Source organism: Platichthys flesus, chromosome 12 (genome assembly GCF_949316205.1).
Source record: "Platichthys flesus chromosome 12, fPlaFle2.1, whole genome shotgun sequence".
NCBI classification, from domain to species: Eukaryota; Metazoa; Chordata; class Actinopteri; order Pleuronectiformes; family Pleuronectidae; genus Platichthys; species Platichthys flesus.
Genome location: NC_084956.1, coordinates 2,891,440 through 2,911,991, shown reverse-complemented (window position 1 = coordinate 2,911,991; position 20,552 = coordinate 2,891,440). Strand labels below are relative to the sequence as shown.

The window sequence follows — 20,552 nt, the reverse complement described above, 5'->3', positions numbered from 1 at the left end:
TCTGTGTGGTATCTTTCTGTGTGTGACACATTTAGGATTTTACTCATCAGGGAATGAAAAGCTTAAATACAGAACAGAGAATGACTGCTCATGACTTTGGTGACCTCTATCTTGTCCTCTACCGCCACCTATAGCTCCAAGCTTCCATTTATCCACTGAAATCCCTAAATTGATCTAAAGATGTCTCCTCCTCTGGTTCCACCGTGTGGTCAATGGTTGTTCCAACACTTCCTGAGATCATGTGTTGTTCCTCTACGATCATGAACTACACCTTTAGAGGAAACACTTGTTTCCTTGAGGAGATAAAATCACTCTTTACTTTTATCCTATTTCACTGGATAATTTCCTCCATTACTTCCAGCCCTCGGCCTCTTACAGTGATCATTGAATCATCTCAACACACAGAACACGTGACTCGATGCAATCAGCTGGTTTTACTCACGGTTCGTCACGTGTCACCGATGTTCTTTTAGTCACATTTTCTTTGGAAAAAATAAACTCACATCGATGTTCACAGGGTTTGTGTCTCCTCCTCTGTTGCTCCATCCCTCCATCATCTCTCCCAGCTGTCAGACCTTCCTCATCAGACACGTGCTGATAACATCATCACGCTTCTTTCCTCATTGTTATTTACTCTTTATTTCAATTTAATTTGTTAAATTAAATCCTAACCAGAAATGATATCATGATCAGAGAGAAGAAGAAACACAGAATATACAGGATGTTGCAAAAACAATATTTTCAACACAAACATACACAATATATATATATATTTATATAGATATATTAACATTTTAACAGCACATTATTCAACAGTATTTGTCACCAGTTACAATTTAGATAAAAGTGCAGGAATCTACACGAAAAAACTGATATCTTCATATGCTGCTTATAAACGGTGACATTCAATTGTGTTATAATTATAATAATAATATATGCAGAACAAAAATCAAATCAAAGATGTCCGCTGAGTTTAAATGTTTATTCAAACCACGCAAATTAAAATACCAGTTTAATTTATTAGTTATTCTGTTGTCCACTTTTAATTAAAGAAACACACAACTATGCCCTTGGACCTACAAATAATATAGAGGCAACAAACTCTAAATTGACTCACAGCAGAGACTCAACTTGATTCATTCTCACGACAGAAACTTGTGACTTGGAGTCTTGTGACTTAGGTTTGATTTACTCCCACCAGGGCTGATTCTTTCTAAACGACAATGTGTGTGACCTGCGATTACAGCATCATTACCCAGTGTTCCCAGCCACAGTGAACTTCAGGTGAAGCTCCCAGTTCTTCACCTCTTTAAGTGGAATACATTTACATGTCTGCCTGCTTCATCCTTTCATCTCTCTCTCCCAGTGGAATTAATTCACAGTATTTGTCTGCACATGCTCTCTCCATCGCTGCTGGATGTGGTGACAGAGCCAATCTTTGCCAAGTCAACCCCCGCCCCCCCCCCCCCCCTCCCACACACACACACACACCCTCCTCAGTCACGACTTTGTAATAAATACAGTGTGAGTCACAACCACAGATTGCACACACACAAACACCAACACACACAAAATAGGCGCAGCACCAGCCTCAACTATAAAAGCAGGCACAAATAAAACTTCTATCCCGTTTCCCTTTTATCTTGACAGAGTAATCACCCATTTGATCAATAAATAAATGTGAATTCTGTTTATGAACAATTCGGCCGCGTGAATTCACACGATGGAGCAGAACGGAGCCCACGAGAGCAGAGTTAACGGTCACGTTCATCCACATCCAGATGTGCTCATCAGGATGCGCTCGCTGCTGACGTCATCCGGTTTGAGGCGGTCTCTCAGATTGCCTGTTCAGAATAGTTGCGTCTGTATGAGTGTATCTGTGTGTGTGTGCGTGGGTGCGTGCGTGTGTGTGTGTCGCCCTAATCACGCCGCTCGTCAACACTCGTTACAACCGCGACACACAAGCGCTCCTCGCACACACGCAGCCATCCTTGCGTGCGAGACACACTTGGTGCGTTAGCCTGCTAGCTAACGAGCTAACGAGCTAACGGACGTCTGGACCAAGCGGCGTCGCGTCGGTTTCACCCGGGTCCCCCCCCCCCCTTTTTCCTCGTGATGTTCACGGGTCTCCACCGTTGAGGTACCGGGATTATCTGCTTCTGCTCCCCCCGCTCCTCGGCTGACCGGGAGCCGCCATGGAGTGCCGCGTGCTGTCCATACAGAGCCATGTAGTCCGGGGATATGTGGGCAACAAGAGCGCATCGTTCCCGTTACAGGTAAATACACCCGAGCATGCACCCAATGTCGGACAGTTAATTGCATCCATTTCCAGTTCGTGCACATGCACATGCTAACCGGTCGTCTCGCTAAGCCCCCGGCGGTACGAGCTGGGTTCGTGTCCGTCGCTGGCACGTCTCATCCCCGCTGGTATTTTGATTGTGTCGGGGCATAAATTACGGGTCTGTGGAAAAAGCCCCAAATAGCCTGGTAGCTGCGGGGATGTGAGAGGAGAACAGCCGGAGACATGTGTCATGTTTCCCCTCAAACAAACACACACATAACATGGATGATGAACACAACAAGAAGCGACGTTTTCATCTTTGTTTAATCATTTAATCTCACTGTAGTGTTTATTATAACGGTGTAATAAACTCTTATAACGGTGTAATAATCACTACCTCACGCCACCTGTCATTGAGGGTGTCCTATAATGGATGAAGGTGTTTTGTCCCCCAAAAGCTTTATTGTCCACCAGAAGCAAACCAACCCATTAACTGAGGGTGAATCATATCAGACAGTGTTAAAGCCTTGTTCGCCCGCCAGATGTGTCCCAGATGTGTGATCCTGGAGCACCTGGTGTTAATCAAATGACCCCTACCTGGTTGAGTGACTGGCGATGGCGGTAACCAGGAAGGTTTGACACCCACAGTTCGAAGTGAAGCACACTGACCGGCAGGGAGCTCAGGTTAAACTCAGGGGTCATAGGGAGATCTGTGCCCAGATGTTAACCAGATGTTAACCAGTCGTCGCCGTGCAGGTCACTCTGGTTCCCATCATTTGCTCAAGACAGCGAAGGGCATCTACACAGCTGTAGTGGTCATGGTGTGTGTGGGAACATCTGGACGTACACACCTCAGTATACATCATACGTGCAGTTGATGGATAAATAATCAGTACAGATGTTTACTGCTTTGAGTTGTCTGGTTATCCTTCTTTCCTGCAGACCAGACAGCTGTACTGGTTTCTCCAAGGTGATCGATAGAAGGATTTTAAGTGTGTGCATGTTATAAAGGTGGTGACATCACAAACTTCACACCACTAAGTTGTCTTCAGTGAAACCAGACTTTTGTTACCTTCATCGAGGAGGTTATGCTTTGTATAGATTTATTATGGTGTTATTGACCAACTTGGATGATAACCTGGCTGACAGCAGGACTGGGGGGGGGGGTCGGTTGCCTGTTTACCCCTCGTGTTCGTAATGGTCAGTTAGACGGATTCGTCTCCACTGTTCTGTGTCGGCACCGGAGAATGATGCACCTCTGGCTGAATCCATTATCATTCAGCTTTTGAGAAAACAAAATGCGTTCGGCAATATGCCCCAAAATGATTAAGAAAATGATTAAGATACAAACTGTATATTTGATATTGATAATCACAATAGGAAATGTAAATGATTATTTATTTTAAGTGTAAGAAATCATTAATGCTCCTGACTGAAGGTTCTGGTTTTAAATTCTTCCTCGTCTGCAGAATCAAACACTTGTAAATGACAAATGTACGATTGTATGATTAAAATCTTCGTCAGAATGGGCTTATTTCAGCAAGCGAGGTACTCTCCTCTAGCAAAGAGGATTTTTTAAATGGTAATAGGCCGGAAGTGGAATGGGAGGAGAAAGGCACCTGAAACAGGCTCCCAGTGCCGGGCTCATACCCTCAGTCTTCATCCTGGGATTCACACGAACGATCCTGTGAGAGAGAGAGAAGGAGAGAGAGAGAGAGTAGCAGGGCAATGAGGAGCCGAATGTTGTGAATATCTGAAGCGATGGTGTGACGGACCCCTACAGTCATAAATATACATTAATATTATCATCACACAGACTAGAGGCCACTCTGTTCAGCTCTACTCGTCAGACCACTGTAATATAACTATCACATCATATTGTAACGTTATATATAAACCCCTCAGACACTTAAAGCTCTAAATCACTGCTTAGTTCCTATGGTCCATCAGTGAGCTGGAAAGTGACCAACGAATCATGTACTGATACTTTACATTGTGTTATTGTTTAACTCGATGGTTAAACCTTAAACCAACCGGTCACTCAGGTTGTACAGCACAGTTGGAACATTGGAAAATGATTTTCGGTTTGTTTTTCATTCCTCCTGCAGACGAGGTTCTGTTTTTATCTGTTAATTTGCAGGATTACGCAAAAATTACCAAACTGATAAGGAAGGTTTCAAATGGGAATTATTCATTCAATTTTGGAGCATATCCAGGTGTTATTTTCTACTTTCTTAAACATTGTTAGATAGAGAGTTCTCTCTCATAGAATAAGTAATGGTTCTTTGTGAAAAAGGAACAGTCTGGCTTCGACGGAGGTATTTCTTCCTTTTATTTCTTGTTTTTATTTTGGTAATAAACATTAACTGACTCCCGCCCCTGGAGGAAAGGGAGGGCTGCAGTTCATCAGTCTATTAACCTGGACTGTGAAGCACTTGCCGATGAAGAACTGTTGAGCACAGCGTCTGAGTGGCTCAACATGTGTCTTGCTCTTTAGTTTAATAATAGGAACAAATTACTTTGGCATTGAGTCATTACCTCGATCAACAGTCGTAATGAAGCTCTTACCTAAAGGTTCAGTTTACAGAGTGCTTGATGGGAGCCTCCAGAGCCCAAAAAAGAGCAGGTGCATCCAGAACAAGCCGGTGAATTGATATCGTGTGAAGGGCCACGGAGGTTATCGGCTCCTTCTGGACGTGAATGAGATCATCATTTCCCTTTTATGATCCCTAATGTCGACCATGGGAGGATACCAGTGATTGCTTCGGGGCTGTAATTGCTTAACGACAAAGCTGGTGATTGTTGCAGTTTGATATTTTCCTGGAGCAGCTGCATGTGGCACTGAGTATTGATGCTGAAGCTGTAGAGAGAGAGAGAGAGACGCTACAGAACATGTCCCGTCATCCTGAAAGACTTGTGAGAAGTGCTGAGTCTATTTTTAGCTGGAAGCGGCCGGGATGTATTTTGCGGTCGTCCTAATGGCTGCTGGGCTTTGATGCATGTCACTCAAGATTCAGCCGCTAATGTTCAACTATACTACGGATGACCAAGGTCTGTTTGTCCTAAAGGCTCCTGTAAAAACAATGTTTACAAATGCAGCACAGTAGAGATTCCAAAATGTGTTAATAGCAATATGGATTTTAATAAGTGGATCTCAATCGATCTCAGGGGTAAACATCTATGGTTAAAATGATGGATCATAATAATTATCAAGGTGAGAATAAGATTATGAACTTTATTTATATAGCAATTTCCAAAAGCAGGTTTACATTGTGCTTTTAATAATATTTTACTTAATTAAGTTAGCTAAAGTTTATTTAACATAGGAGTCAATGGATAAAACATCTGATTGAGAAGCATTGGAGAAATCAATCTAATAAATATCATACACATGATCAAGCAGTTGTTTTGGATAGATAATTTTTTATTGTTCCTTCACTTTTTCAGGGTTAATAATAATACTACTACTACTAATAATAATAATAATAATAAATCTTTTATCAAATTATCTGCAGATAAATTATGTTCAGCCGAAGATGAACAAGATGTTGAATAATGACGTAAACACACGTTTATGTTCATGTCAGATCGAGAGAGAGAGGCAGTTTAATGTAATGGGTTTTAAATATCGACTCCTGAACAGAAAGCCCACTGGTTTGTGTGGGAGCTGCTCTCATTTTTCAGAGTAACAACCACGATTCAGCCGGTGCGGAAGATCAGGGATAAAATGATGATGATGATGAGGACGATGATGATGATGTCAGCGAGCGTGGAGGGCATCCCTCTCTCTCTCTGCTGTCAGGCCGGAGGATCTCAGGCCTGTCAGGCGGCATGGAGACGGCGCTGTGAAGAAGCAGGGCTGTGATTGGCTGCTCCAGGATTCCTCCTAATGACGCCACTGAAGATGGAGACGGGCGGCCTCGGAGCCAGACTGAATAGATTCAGCTTTCACATAGAAACTAAATTTAACCGTGAGCGCTGCCTTCAGGCACCGTGTAAAATGGGCTTCTTTTTTTCAGCTTTATTTTTGTCTTCGTCAGATGAAGAGTTGCAGATTATTTAGCGATGTTAGCATGAGGGTCTGTTCTAATTCTGCTTCAGATCTTTATATCTCAACTGTAAAATGAAAGGTCATTCTTCAGCTGTATGTCATGTGTAGTGCTTTAGCAAATGTGAGCATGGACACTCAAGCTAAGATGGTGGTCAGCATTTAAGTGCTATACATGAGCATTGTATGTTAACATAATCCATTAGACTGTATTTAAAGATGGACGACATGTCTCCACTTCCTCACACTATCCAGAAAGGAAGCCAAACTATCCTAGGTACCATCTTGCACTGATGACATTATTCGGACCCAGATTCTACATAATAACCAATCAGGAGTCGGTCTCAGCTGTCAATCATGTTTCACATTGTTTGTATAGCATCATATAGGTGAAAACTATCTTAATGTGCACTTTGATTTTAGTTCATCTCCCGTCCACGAACATGGAGGATATGGGGTTTAAGATCGATTCTGCAGTCAGCCACCCGGGAGAGATCCAGATGATTTGGCTTCACTTTTGGGAGCCGTCATGTCGTCCATCTTCATCTATAGTCTGATATAATCATTGAGAACATGTTAATTGTCTCAAACAGTCGTTAAAAGTACAGCAGCAAGTGGAATGTTTGGTCTGAGCAACACTGACATTAAGTTGAATAAGTTGCAAATTAAATGTGAAGGTAAAGAATAGACTCAGTAAATATAGTGTTTGTGTTGACTCGTATCTGATCAGCATATGTTGTGACACATGCTAATTAAAGAAACTCGTCTGTCGCAGGAGGGGTTTCCTTATTTCCCCTCAATTTACCAAAGCTTCTTCCAGAAAAGCCAAATGTTTTCCTTTTATAAAGATATAAAAAATCCTCTCTTCAGCCTCTGACTGAGTGGAAGCTTTTCATTCAGCAGCTTTGTAAACACACACTGAGGCTTATGCACAGTGATCAAGGATGTGACCTAAATAACATATTCTCAGCCCCATGAACATCAGAAACACGCTTTTACATCCACAGTCAATTTTCTTCCTGCTCAGCCAGAAGAACATCTTGTAACAGACGGTTTATGTTCTCGGGTCCTGCTGCTAAAACTGTCGACTGCCTTTTTTAATTCAAGCTTCTGTACCAGCAAATAGAAACATCTAGAGAATATGTTACATAAACTTGAATCAAAAGACCAATATCTAATTAATAACTTACAGTACCACATGCATTCATCTTTCATACTCTTCCTCCAGGAGTGTATCCCTACACTACTGACTCATTATGTCATGTCCTGTTTCCCTCACGCTGGTGAAACAAATACAGAGATTGCTAATGAGATTATTTTCATTAGCAGGAGAGTTGACGAGTCACTCCAAGGTCGGAGTTAATATCTACGCTCCTTTATTCCGGGGGTGTCGCTGCCTGTCCCCACTGAAAGCAGAGTCTTGTATCTCAAAGTTAGTCAATTGAAGAGAACAAAGGACTCACCCCCCCCCCCCCCTTCCTGCTTCAGTCCAATTAAATAAAGTAATTTAGATAACAATTGGCTGTGCACGTGGATGAGTCATGTGTCTTTCTCTCTCTCTCTCTCTCTCTTGAGGACACCAGGAGATGCTTTTTGGAACTGGTCTGCAGCTATGTGCAGATTTCAGTTCAGGGTAAACTGAGAGGACGTTGTTTGTTTTTATCAAATTACTGTTTTGAAAGTCTTAGAGCTCAATTAAAGACACAAAACAACTAGAGAGAGACAAAAACAACTAAAAAGAGATGCAAAATTATAAAAAACAGATGTAAAAATGAACACAGAAAGAAAATTACTGTCGAAGGATGCAAAACAACCGCAACTACAGATAATAGACAAACTTGAATTCAAAGGTAATGCAAAAAAAAACAAAATGATCCCCAAAAACACACAAAATAACTATGAATAGGCACAAAAGTAAGTCACATTGACACACAACAGCTCATAAAACCAACTGTCCAATTACTTCTCCATTTTGGGCACTGTGTGTTTGTACACAACCATTTAAATTTTGACTTAAACGTCCTCAAACGGAAGCTGAGACTTGTCATTTTCTTGTTGATATTAATAATTTAATACTGTAAGTAATTATCAGTAAAAGTTATTATACTTTTCGTTTGTGCTGTAGGTGTTTTACAGTACACTTTGCATATTGTGTGTTTTGTGTTTTGTGTGTGTAGGAGTGTGAACTATACGACTGTAATTAAATGCATTCGAGCTGTGGTCGTTGCTCCTAATCGCTCCTGACATAATCCTCCTCTCTCTCCCTGTCTCCAGGTTTTAGGGTTCGAAGTGGACTCCATTAACTCTGTCCAGTTCTCCAACCACACAGGTAAGACTGTCGTGTTTTCTGTTGGGGTGAGAGTGTGTTTTATTTAGTGTGTGTGTGTGGGTGTGTATGAGTCAGGGCCTCTGGTGTCGTGATGAGGTGTTACGGTTTATTAGAGAGACGGTTGTCGTCGAGGCTGACGAGTGAACACAGCAGTGAGTCACATTTTGAGGAGGTCAGCAAATTTATGTCTGACAGCAGAGCAGCTTTAAACACAGAGGCAGCTGTCGGCCACTCGCTCCATTCATACTTTATTTCTCTCTGTGTGTGTGTGTGTGTCTGTGTGTGTGTCCCAGTCACTGATGCTCCTGTTTTTAACATCATGTGGTGAGAAACAGTGGTACAATTAAAATCTGTAAGAAATACGTTAATGAACAGATATATTTGATGATAACTTGAAGAGTATGTCAGTATCAACCTAATGAAGGTATTGTAATGCTATAATGAAGATAATGAATAGTGGTGGAAATGTAGAATGAATGTTTTATATTAAATAATCTGAATAACTCAGTTTATTCACTTTACATTGCAGTTATCAAAATCAGTAATTAAACTCTGATACTTGTGGCAGCCATAATCAGATTTCTTAAAAGGACTTTTGTCTCATCTTGTTACTAGCTCACAGTGTTTCTGCATCGTCCTCATCACATTTACTTGTTGTGTTTTCTGATGTAATTTGCCGGCACCACGAATGAGTAATTCTCTGCTGTGTGTTATTCACACACACTAAACTTGAAGACTGAATCGACTGAGCACTGTGAAAACAAACACGTCCACTCAGCTGTTGCTTGTTGCTTCACAGTGAATACAAACAATCCAGAGACTCACGAATCCTCACAGGATCTGACCATTGCTAGAAACCGTCTTCATGAGCTGTTTATATATATATATTTATATATGAATCCAAATTGCAGCCACCTCTGAACTTGAAAGACGGCTGATTGTCTTTTCTGAAACTTGGATGTGAAGTTCCCAGAGTAAACAAAGGTAGAAACTGTGTCAAGGCACCTTTTTTGTGTCGTTTTTTATTTGTTATAGTTTGAGAAAGCAAGTCGTCATCACCTATTCTCTCTAATTGCCTCTAACGTCTGGTGGAGAATCAGGATAATTGTGAGTGGAGAGAAGGATGAGTGTTGTGTTGCTGTGTGGGCGAGGGAAAAATACTGAAATACTGTGATTTCAAATCTACGTTTGAAGCTGTTGAAGATTCTGCTGTAGTTTGAGGCACATTACTTTTATTACTGGAAAGATGATGTCATGCTATTCAAGGCTACTTTGATTAAAAGATCCACATGTTTCAAAACTAATCAGGAGCTAAAACACAATATTTTATTATCTCCTCACACATCTGTTCTGTCCTGTTGTTGTCAGATGTTATTTAATTGTCTTGTGGCAGAATTGTCTCATCAGAACTGAGACTTGATTCCCATCAGCTCCCAGTATGAAGCTTTAGTCAAGGACGAAACCAGAGAACACGTGAGAATCACTGGTTTCCTCCTCCCTGTTCTTCTTGTCTCCTGAGGACAAGAGGATCAGTGGAGTAAATTGTGTTTGTCCGAGTGACCTTAACCTAGAAATGCCTGAGACTGTGTTGGTGCTGCAGTTTAATCAGATCTTGGACCTGAATTTAGGATAATTAACATTTAGCATTTCTCAGAGGAGAGGTGGCAATTTTGGTTTGACATTTTGAAGATGATGTGAGAGGGGGAGAGTGAGGCTGGCAAGAAGCACATAGATGGAGAATAGAGACAGAGAGAGAGAGAGAGAGAGACAGGATGTAAATGAATGAGAGGGACAGACGGTTGATGATAGAGAGAAGGATGGAGGGAGGGAAGGAGAGGAAGAAGAGCGACAGGATGCAGCAGTAAACAGGAGCAGGCGCCGAGAATTGCGACAGCAGCAAATGATGACGACAGAAGCAGCTCTTATCTGTAGGCCTGACACACACACACACAAGCACACAAGCACACACACACTCCTGACTGCTCATCTCATAGCCCCTTTGGCTTTCTCCCAGCTTGTTGCTTAGCAACCAGAACCCCCCCACCACCACGTGACCTGGCTGTGACTCACCTGGAGCTGCGACATCATCGGCCTGCAGCAAACGTGTCATACGCACACAGACGTGCACCAACGCACGCTCACACTGGCTTTCACGTCACATCCATATACATCCATATCAGTACATGAAGTACCAAACGCACACATACACCCGATGTACAAACACACACACGCAAAGTCAACACACCCAGGCACGCACAGTGTAGGTGTGTGTGCATCAGGAGAACAGTCTGTGTCCTGACCAGAGGCTGCACGTCCACCCTCTGCTGTGTGTGTCTGTGTGTGTGTGTTTGTGTTTGTGTGTGTTTCTGTGTGTGTGTGTGTGTGTATCTGTACCTCATTGAAGTTCACTCTGCTCAGTTAGAGTCAGACGTCACATGGACGTAACAAAATGCTCCCAGTTCTGCTGGTCAGCAATCAATGAATCTGTTCTTTAACAGTATCTGAGAATAATGGACTTTCTTCGTGTGTGTTTGTGTGTTTGTGTTTGTGTTCTTGTGCCAATACAATAGAAGGATTGTGAAAGTTGAGAGTCAGCACTTTTCAAACACAATATCTCTCTCCTCTCCCCCCCTCCTCTCCTCTTTCTCTCTGCAGGTTATTCTCATTGGAAAGGTCAGGTGTTGACGGCAGATGAGCTTCATGTTCTTTATGAGGGAATCAAGCTGAACAACGTGCACCACTATGACTACGTTTTAACTGGTGAATATCCACTTGATCCCATTTCTGTAGTTACACCCAGTCCTGTGTTGATCTGTTTTGACCAGTTCCTGTGTGTTGTGTTCAGGGTACACCAGAGACACGTCCTTCTTGGAGATGGTGGTGGACATTGTTCAGGAGTTAAAGCGAGCCAACCCCAACCTGGTGTACGGTGAGTTCTGACCGCAAGAGGTTTAACTTTCACACCAGTTATTTAAGTAGAACTGGGTGAAAAACATCATTAGAGAAGCTTCGTAGTTGCAAAAGCTTAATAAAGACATAATTAAAACACATAAACAATGTTATAACAGTGAAAAGGCTGAATACATCTAAATACTGTGCAGTCATTGTGTGTCTGTGTGTTGAAAGTGTATTATCTAAGTTATTAAACGTGATTATATTCCATGTATTTACTCCAGAGTTTGTTTTCAGTGGAGGCAAAGGCAAGAGAACGCTATCAGAAAAGCATACAAATATCATTGGAGCAGAATTATAATTTTTCTATAAGTTCCTTCGAGCCAAAGGTCACATTCCAGTCGTCTCTCTGAAGCTCTTGATGGGAGCAGAACTGCAGCTCCGAGGTCGGCAGGGCACTGTATTCATACACATGAGAAATTAATTGTTTCTTCCTGGGGCCTGGAATCAACCTCAGGCACTTATTTTCCTCCTAAAGGTTAATTAATGCAGTTTGGGAAATGTGCATTTTTTGTTGCATCAGTGGAGATGTAATGTGGCTGCTCCTCCAGTCAGGACCTCACAGTCTCAAAGTTGGATTAGATCCAGTTTTTAACACATTCAAGCTTCACTCAGCCTTTTACTGCATTTAATGCTGTTACCAGTATAACAAAAGTTGTGTTTCCAAACTAAGTGCAGAGTCTCTTTGGTCAGTGCAGTGAAAGTTTTTTAGGTATTGAAGGATTCAACGTTCACAGTTTCCTGTAGATGTGGGTTTGGATGTTGACCTGATACACACTCATGTTACCCACATGAACTTAATCTGCTGTTCAGTGTCCGGCCGCCGGTCTTTTACGTTTCTCTTTTTTAAAAGACCTGTTTGACTCCTGTCACTGCAGTGTCCGTGTCATGTGGTATTTAGTGTGAATGTGAATGTTTGTGCAGCTGTACACATCTGTGAACTGACTCTGAGTGTGTTGTTGTTTTTTCAGTATGTGACCCTGTCCTCGGTGATCACGGATCTATGGTGAGGTTCCCGGCAGCTTCATGCTCTTAGTACTGCATGTGCAGTATGTTTGTTTTTGTGTGTTGTCATTAGAGGTTGTTTGTCTCTTTAATGTGTGTGGGAGGGATTTAGTGTTCATCTCTGTGATATCTATATGTGTGTGTATTTTCAGGGTTTAAGATCACATTCTGTCGGTTCGCGCTCATAATTTCCAAACCGTGAAAACAAAGATCAAACAGCTCTGAATTAGCCGAGCGTGTGGTTCTTCCCACGGGGTTAATTTCGGTGTTTCTATTGCGTGACGTGACTCTAACACGTGTGTCTCCATCCACAGTACGTTCCCCAGAATCTGTATCCGGTCTATAAGAACAAGGTGGTTCCTGTCGCCGACATTATTACCCCCAACCAGTTTGAGGCAGAGTGAGTGCAAGTCTTTTTATTTACTGTTTCATATCCACAACTTTTAAATCTAATGGCTTCTTCTTTAAATTACCTTCCCCTCATTGAGTGTGTAACTGTGTGAGTAGCAGAGTATTAGCACAAACCATCTTTATGTAATGCCTCTCATGATGTTATCTAATGCCTCCATTTTGTGGCTGCAGAAACTTGGGGAAGATTGAAGAGAAAATGCACCTTAGCTTCTCTCTAATCCATCTCACCTCCTTCACTTTCACCTTGTTTACTTGTTTTAATCCCTCAATTACTCCATTTAAATCTATACTTTAGAAAATAAGCTCATAGAGAAGCTGTGTGATGCTTATTTAAAAGACCAAGACACGTGTTCTATGGCTGCACAGTGGCATCAAATGGAAATGTAGCATAAACACAAATACACAATTCTCCAAAACTTTAACAGCAAAAATGGTTGAAGCCAGAAACTGAACTTTTCATTTCCAATGGAAGTGATTAGATTTTATTCATACTTATACATTAGTGACATTGAACTTGAGTATTTCAATTAGTGAATGAAGTTTTTTTTATAACTATGCAGGTTCCTTATTTAAATGTGTATATCAAGGAACTTTAAATTGTCTTTGAATAACTCTCAATAGAAACATTAACAAAAGCAAAATACTAAAAAGAAAATCTTAATTATCATGTAAAATAAAGTTTGGAGGACCTCACTGATGTTGGTCTTTTTAAACTGTCCTAAATCAGCAACGTGACAGAGTTTGATGTCAGTGTCTCCTGTTAATTATTTTAATGCCTTGATCTGATGTTTAGTGTTTGAATACATGTAAATGATCATCTTAGAGACACAAGCAGATATAAGTTGTGAACTGACAAATAAAAACATGAACAGTTCCATTAAACAGTTTATCAGACGTCTCCTCTAAACTCGAGTCCACCTTCACTGTCGAGTAGCTCCACCTAGTGGTGTCTCCCTCTGCCTTCTCAACCAGAACAACTTTAAACCATAAACATTTTCAGTCTAGTCTTGAAGACTTTCTCAGACTCCTGAATTTTTTTACTTGATATCTTAAATTTCAATTAAGGCCATGTCTTTGTTGTTGTAGATTACTGACGGGGAAAAACATCAGCACAGAGAAAGATGCTGTGGAGGTAATGAACCAGTTTGATTTAATTCTTCTTTCCTTTCTTGCCTCTTTTCTGTGTTCTGAGCTGTTCTAGTAGTATGTGGTCTTGCATTGTTCTTTCCCTGCTGACACCAAACACGCTCCCTCACTGACTGTGTGTAGGTCATGGACCTTCTTCATGCTATGGGCCCGGACACGGTGGTCATCACCTCGTCTGATCTGCCCTCCAGGCTGGGAGACCGCTTCCTGGTGTCGCTGGGCAGCCAGCGTAAGGGTAGGTGACGTCTCAAAGAGTGTGATGTGTGTGTCTGTACTGTTTTTGAGACATCTGTAGAAATACAGAGTTTGACATTGATTCTGTTTGTTTATAAATTAACCTTTTGTCTCTGCTCTGTCTCAGTTCGTCCAGACGGCAGCAAGACAACACAGAGAGTTCGAATAGAAGTTCCCAAAGTGGACGCCGTTTTCGTAGGAACCGGAGATTTGTTTGCGGCAATGCTCCTAGCGTGGACACACCACTACCCTAATGACCTCAAGGTACAAACACGTGCATGAACACACAACAACCCAGAGAGTCCTGAAGACAGGGACACACGTATAAACCGAGTCGTTCTCTTTTACCCGTCTCTGTCTCAGATGGCCTGTGAGAAGACGTTTTCAGTGATGCACCATGTTATCCAGAGGACCATATCTTATGCTCACGGTAAGAAATATTGGACTAGAATCAACAGGAGTCTTTATTTAAAATGATCGTTTATCTTTATTCATGTCTGCCCGCCCCCACCCCACCCGCCCCTCTCTCCCTCAGAGCTAGCCGGTCCTGGTCGGAAGCCCAGTCCGCCCCAGCTGGAGCTGAGGATGGTTCAGAGTAAAGCTGACATAGAAGACCCTGCTATAGTGACTGAGGCCAAGGTCATATCCTAACATTACCCGCCCATAAGACTCATACTAACCTTGTGCTCTTCACCCATGAATCTCTCAAATCCTATATCTCGGTAAATCTCTCATCACTGTAAAACCTTGACTGTCAAATTCCCAACTTCAACACGTCATCATCCAGACTCCTGAAACCCCTTAGTATTGTAACCCCTTTAGTCCTTTCCCCTTAAAACCTTTACCCCTTGAACTCCTCGGTGTCCGAACCCCTTAAACCCGTAGCTCCGACAACCCCGAACCCGAACTGTTTTTAGAACCGGAGCCATGGATAAACAGAAGGTTTGGTCAGGTTGGGCCGTGATGGCGTCTTCTTGAAACAGGGTATGTGAGTGGAATGCACAGCTGCTACTTTATGGAAAGCTTTAGGCTTTAATTGTCGTTTCTTACTCCAGGATATCACTTAATTATATTCACATGTTCTATAGCAATGGTTAATAAAAAAAGTGTCTCTTTAGAGATAATTAGCGATGAGAAAGTCCATCATAGATATCGATAAGGGAGATTTCTTATAGCAAATGTTGAGAAGTTGTATGTAGTTAATGAAAATTAAGTAAAATAAAATAGGAATTAAGAAATATGGAAATAGACTGAGAGGTAAAGTGGTTTACCCACTGTCAATTTAAAATGAAAACATCAGCACTTATTGTGATACTAGTTGAGACAGGGTTTCCTCTGGGTTTTAAAAATCAGTAATCTGGATTTTAAGCCTTTGAAAACATTTTAAAATATCACACACTAGGTTTTAAATGCGTTCGGGTAAGTTTTATTTAGTTATTTTAAAATGTATTTTGTTGGCAGCATGCATAGTTGTGACGTCTCTGTGTGTTGTGATTCTGGGACTCTGACATTCCTTCATATCTGTCGTACTTGAAATATGTCTTGTAACTTTAATTTAAACCCTAGAAATATACCACACACGGTTTTATTATGTCTTTGTTTTTTAAAGAATATTTCTCAAGAGGTTCTGACATAGTGGAAATTATGTGAAGTTTCTTTTGGAGACAAAAAAAAACCTCAAGTTGATCCAGAACAGAAAGTGAATTGATTCCAGCTCCTGAATATTTCAGGATGTAAAAACACTGCCTCTAGATCCCTGTTACTTCATGGCTCTGTTACTGCCTCTCCACTCACACACTCGTTGTGTTACTGACGGTGTTGCTCCCCAGCGACGCTCCTCCACACCAGTTGCTAGGTTTGCACTGGTTCTACTGTTACATGACCAGACTCTGTTTGTCTATGGCTCCGCCCACAGCTGTCCCCGCCCCCTCCCTGTCTTACAGCAGTGATGTAATGTGACCAAGTCTAACCCCCCGACCCCTTGACAATAATAACAAAGGAAAAAAAAACGCACAATGTATAGTTGATGTATAGATGTTGTACCATAACTGTATTGGACCATCTGTATGATATCTTCTATCTGATCTGTGTATTGGACCATAGTGTTGATGCTACTGTACTATAGACCACACACACTACAATATCACCCCAACCAGGGACGACGGGGGGGGGTTCTGGCACCCGAGCGGCTCCTGTGGCTCCAGATGTTCTCACTTGTTAGTAATAAGTAACTGTCTGATTATCATAGTAAATAGTTGAAACTCTCTCATCTCAACAAAAAGAAAAATGGTCGACTTGGAGCCTCTCAGAGCCGCCGCTTCCCCCCCCCCTGGCTGATTTCTATTCGCAGTGCATTGTTAGACTGATCAGAAATCTGCCGCCTCGGTGCCAGAACCAACCCACATCACGCCGGGCGGTTCCCGGCTCAGCTTTGGCCCAGAACCCTATATCTCAGAGTTGTGCCACTGAAATGACTGGAGGCCTCGAGACGTAGTAGAAGGAGACTTCCCCCACGTCCAGTAGCAGCTCCGCTAACCTTTTGTCGTGGACATTTTTATTTACTTTTGCTTCACTTCACACTCCACTGTGAACGGGAAGATGATGGTTTATATATAATATATAAGATTAAAGATCCAATGTTACATCTGGGTAAACTGGGGCCTGTTTGAAGTGACTGTTAGAAAAATATTGAACATGTTTTATCTTCAGCTGATGATTATTCACTTTCGTTTAATTAAAGCAGGATTTTGTCTATAAATTATATATTTTAAATTATAACATCACTATTTACCCAAGCCTAAGGTAACTTAAAAATGATCAAATGTTTTTCCAAATGAAAAATAATTTATTTTTATCATTAAAGCAAATGTTTGTGATCTAACTTTCCCAGTAAAATCTGAACATGTTTGAATACTGTGATTAAAGTTTTGATTTCAGAAAGTCAAACTTTGCACAGTGTTCTCCGTCACTGACCCAGAAGCAAACTATTTTCTAAATGACTTGAAGCAGATGTGTCGTCTTCCCCTGTTGATTTGACTCAGCTTTATAATGATGCTGGTCCCAATGATCTTACGTTGAATGAATGATAAATTCTAAATGACCATCATCTTCTGTTTCCCACTGTGGAGTGTGACTGGGAACGATGTGACGAGAACACGACTTGCGACGGTGGTAATGAGCCGGTTTCAAACCAACGACGTTGCAAGAACTTGGCATGTGCCTTAGCCCGCTGAGCTACCAGGGCACCACAGCAAATGAGATTTTAATGAAATTTTAACATATTGAAGTTGCCTCAGAATCTTTATTTCTTCTCTGATTTCCTCCCTCGCTGTTTCCTGATTTGAATGTTTGGTAAACTTTTAACGACAGGAAACCGACAACAACAATTCCGGCTGACTCTGCTCAGCAGCAACACACGCATGGAAACCAAATAACTGGAGGCTTAAAAAGAAAAATATGAAAAATTCCAGACGCCGTCAGTGTCTCACCTGAGCTTGATGTAAGGTTCTGGGCAGGCCAGTGTAATTCTGTACTGCTGTTGTTACTCTATGGACTGTACTGTGATACTGCCTTAGGAACCGAACATCATAACATCACAATACTGCTCACTTAGGGAAAGAGAGGGGGGGGGGAGGAAGGTAGGAAGGAAACGTTAGATGTCTTCAATGTACACGTCCTTTTGATTGACAGCACATTTCTGTCCTGCAGAGCAAGAAACGAGACGACATATACTCAGATCTTCTGTTTGAATCTATAGTAATGATGTTCTTTCATTCTCAATTGAGAGGATTTGATTATTTATTCAATTTACAAACCAAGACAACAATTCAAATCCCAAAGAAATTCAATTTGTGACTAGAATGGTTTTCATTTGAGCTCATTTCCTGCCAGAAACCAAATTTGAATTCTCTAGATCCAGAAGTTTTCCAAAAGAGCTCTGAATTATTCTCTGAGAAATCAACAAAACAAATCCCTGAATCCACAACACGATCCAGATAGAGACCAACATTTGATTTGAACTTCCTTGACTCATGTCCTTACACAGATTATCATTACGTCCTCGGCAGAAGTTATAATATAAAACACGGAGAAGCAGGAAATTTTCAGTTTTCTTGATAAATGAAAGATAGGGTTATATTATTCATTTTCTGGAAATCTTCTGGAGTGTAAAGATGCGAGTAAAAGTAAAATGCAGTCTAATTCTTGAAATTGTCCATATTGATTTTCGTACTCGTACAGTTCTATTGTACCACTGTAGCCCTGATGGTCATTTCAGTAATTCAGTAATTCTCGGCCAATCAGCTTTCAGCTCTGCTATAATTGACATGTGCACTATCCAATCCTCTGCTTCCTGCTAACAGACCAGTCAGCTGTACGATCGGGTCAAAGTGTGTCTACCTGTCGTGTCCGTACGAGAGTGTGTGTGTGCGTGTAAGTGTGTGCGTGTTTATAGATAAATATATATATATATAGATGTCTTATGGTCACAGGGTTTTTTGTGTGTGTATGTGTGCGCATCTGAAATGAAAGAGAAGGGTTTTAAAAAATGAAAACTTAAAAAAAAGATAGTGTAGAAGAGGAGGTGGGGTTTGTTCAGGAGGACAATCGTTGTGTGATGATGCAAAGTGTTGCATCACTTCTCTCCTCTCTGATAAACCAGTAGAGGACTGTCACTGCCCGGGACTGGTTGAAACTGGGACGTTCCTTGACGCCTCATGTCTCCTTGTTCTCTTCCTCCCTCTTCCACCTATGGGCAGAGGTCAGAAAACCTCTGCCCACCGCTAGTTGTTGTGTTGCTAGTTTTATCCTCGCAGTGTGTGTGTGTATGTGTGTTGTGTGTTACACCTCATCTCTCTGCTCAATCTGTTCCCGAGCTGGTCACAACAACCTGCCGAATCTCTTTCTGCTTCCATGAACTCTTCCTACATCCTCCCTGCTGCTCTCCTCTTCATCTGTTCATCTGTTCAACATCTGGATTGAGCTGCACCAGCTCTCTTGTACAGACTTGACTAAATTCTGAGTGGTAACTAGTTATGGGGGCATTGAATAGCCGAAGTTTGTGAGCTGCTGGTAAACTGTTAATTTCAGCCTCTTAAACCCGCTAAATTAAAGGGAGGAGGTGAAAGCTGCGGCGGTGGGATGGTAATTCTCATAGGGATGAGCAGTTCTGATAAAAACACTCGTCTAACTTATTCTATAATAAGAATATTGGTAATTTAAGCCTTAAGATTTGTGTTATTTGGCTAAACTGTGTAATCAATGTTGAAAATGTAACTCTCCAGCTTCAAGTCTCTACTCAAGTTTAGTTTAAAGTTTTTTATCCTTTGCCATCAGGCCCTGCGTCTCTGTTTGTAGTTTACGTGGTTACAAGTGAGGCAGACTTCCCATGGGGCTTTGCTTTGACACTCGCCGCTATTCACTCTCCTGCCCATCCCCCCATCCTATTCCCCCTCCTCTTTTCAGCTGTTCTTTTAGACCCTCCCCTCATCCACGCTAAACGATAAAACGTCTGCCATTAAAAAACTGCAGCCGCCCGACTGCCCTTCTCCGACCGTGGTCCTCCTCTCTCTTCCCGATCGACGCTCCCATCTCCGCCATCTTGTTTTTCTGTTCTTGGTGGCCAAAACAAAAAACAAAAAACAAAACGAGGAAATGTACTAATCATTGTTTGGTAACTGTTTCTAGTGCTATGTTTTTGGAGCGTTACGAGTATTTTCTAACATGTTACAATAAAAGATTGTAGTGTACAAATTCACGTTTATAAAATATATATATAGATATATATGAGAAATGTATGTTCTAATGCAATAAAGAGAGATTAAGAACTATGGAAATCTCCTGTTTTTATGTATTTGTGTCTTGACTTCCCGTCTGGTGCAGTCTCTGTTTCAAACTTTAATTTTATGGGTTAGAGTTAAAGTTAAACAAGAAAAAGTCATCCCAGTTTTCTCCTCCTTCCAGAGAAATACAGGTTCCAGGCACTGAGGCATTGGCTTCACTTTCCAGACCTGGAGTCAATAACTTGATGATGATCTTTGTATAAATGTATGACTTAGTGAAATTCATTCAACCTTAATTTTAACATCAGGAATACATTGAGGTACAGACCTCCTTCACAATTAAGCCGAACACAGAAAATAAATAAA

At 41.5% G+C, this 20,552-nt stretch overlaps 1 protein-coding gene across 1 annotated transcript; it reads left to right on the top strand.

The window, feature by feature from the left end:
• The first annotated feature begins 1,906 nt into the window (after window positions 1-1,906).
• pdxkb (pyridoxal (pyridoxine, vitamin B6) kinase b) lies at window positions 1,907-20,234 on the top strand. The gene is made up of 11 exons (XM_062401167.1): window positions 1,907-2,276; window positions 8,604-8,658; window positions 11,314-11,418; window positions 11,504-11,587; window positions 12,582-12,616; window positions 12,930-13,015; window positions 14,113-14,158; window positions 14,296-14,407; window positions 14,534-14,670; window positions 14,770-14,836; window positions 14,942-20,234. The coding sequence occupies exons 1-11, from the start codon at window positions 2,196-2,198 to the stop codon at window positions 15,055-15,057; spliced, it is 924 nt and encodes a 307-aa protein (XP_062257151.1). The 5' UTR covers window positions 1,907-2,195; the 3' UTR covers window positions 15,058-20,234.
• Window positions 20,235-20,552: the final 318 nt, after the last annotated feature.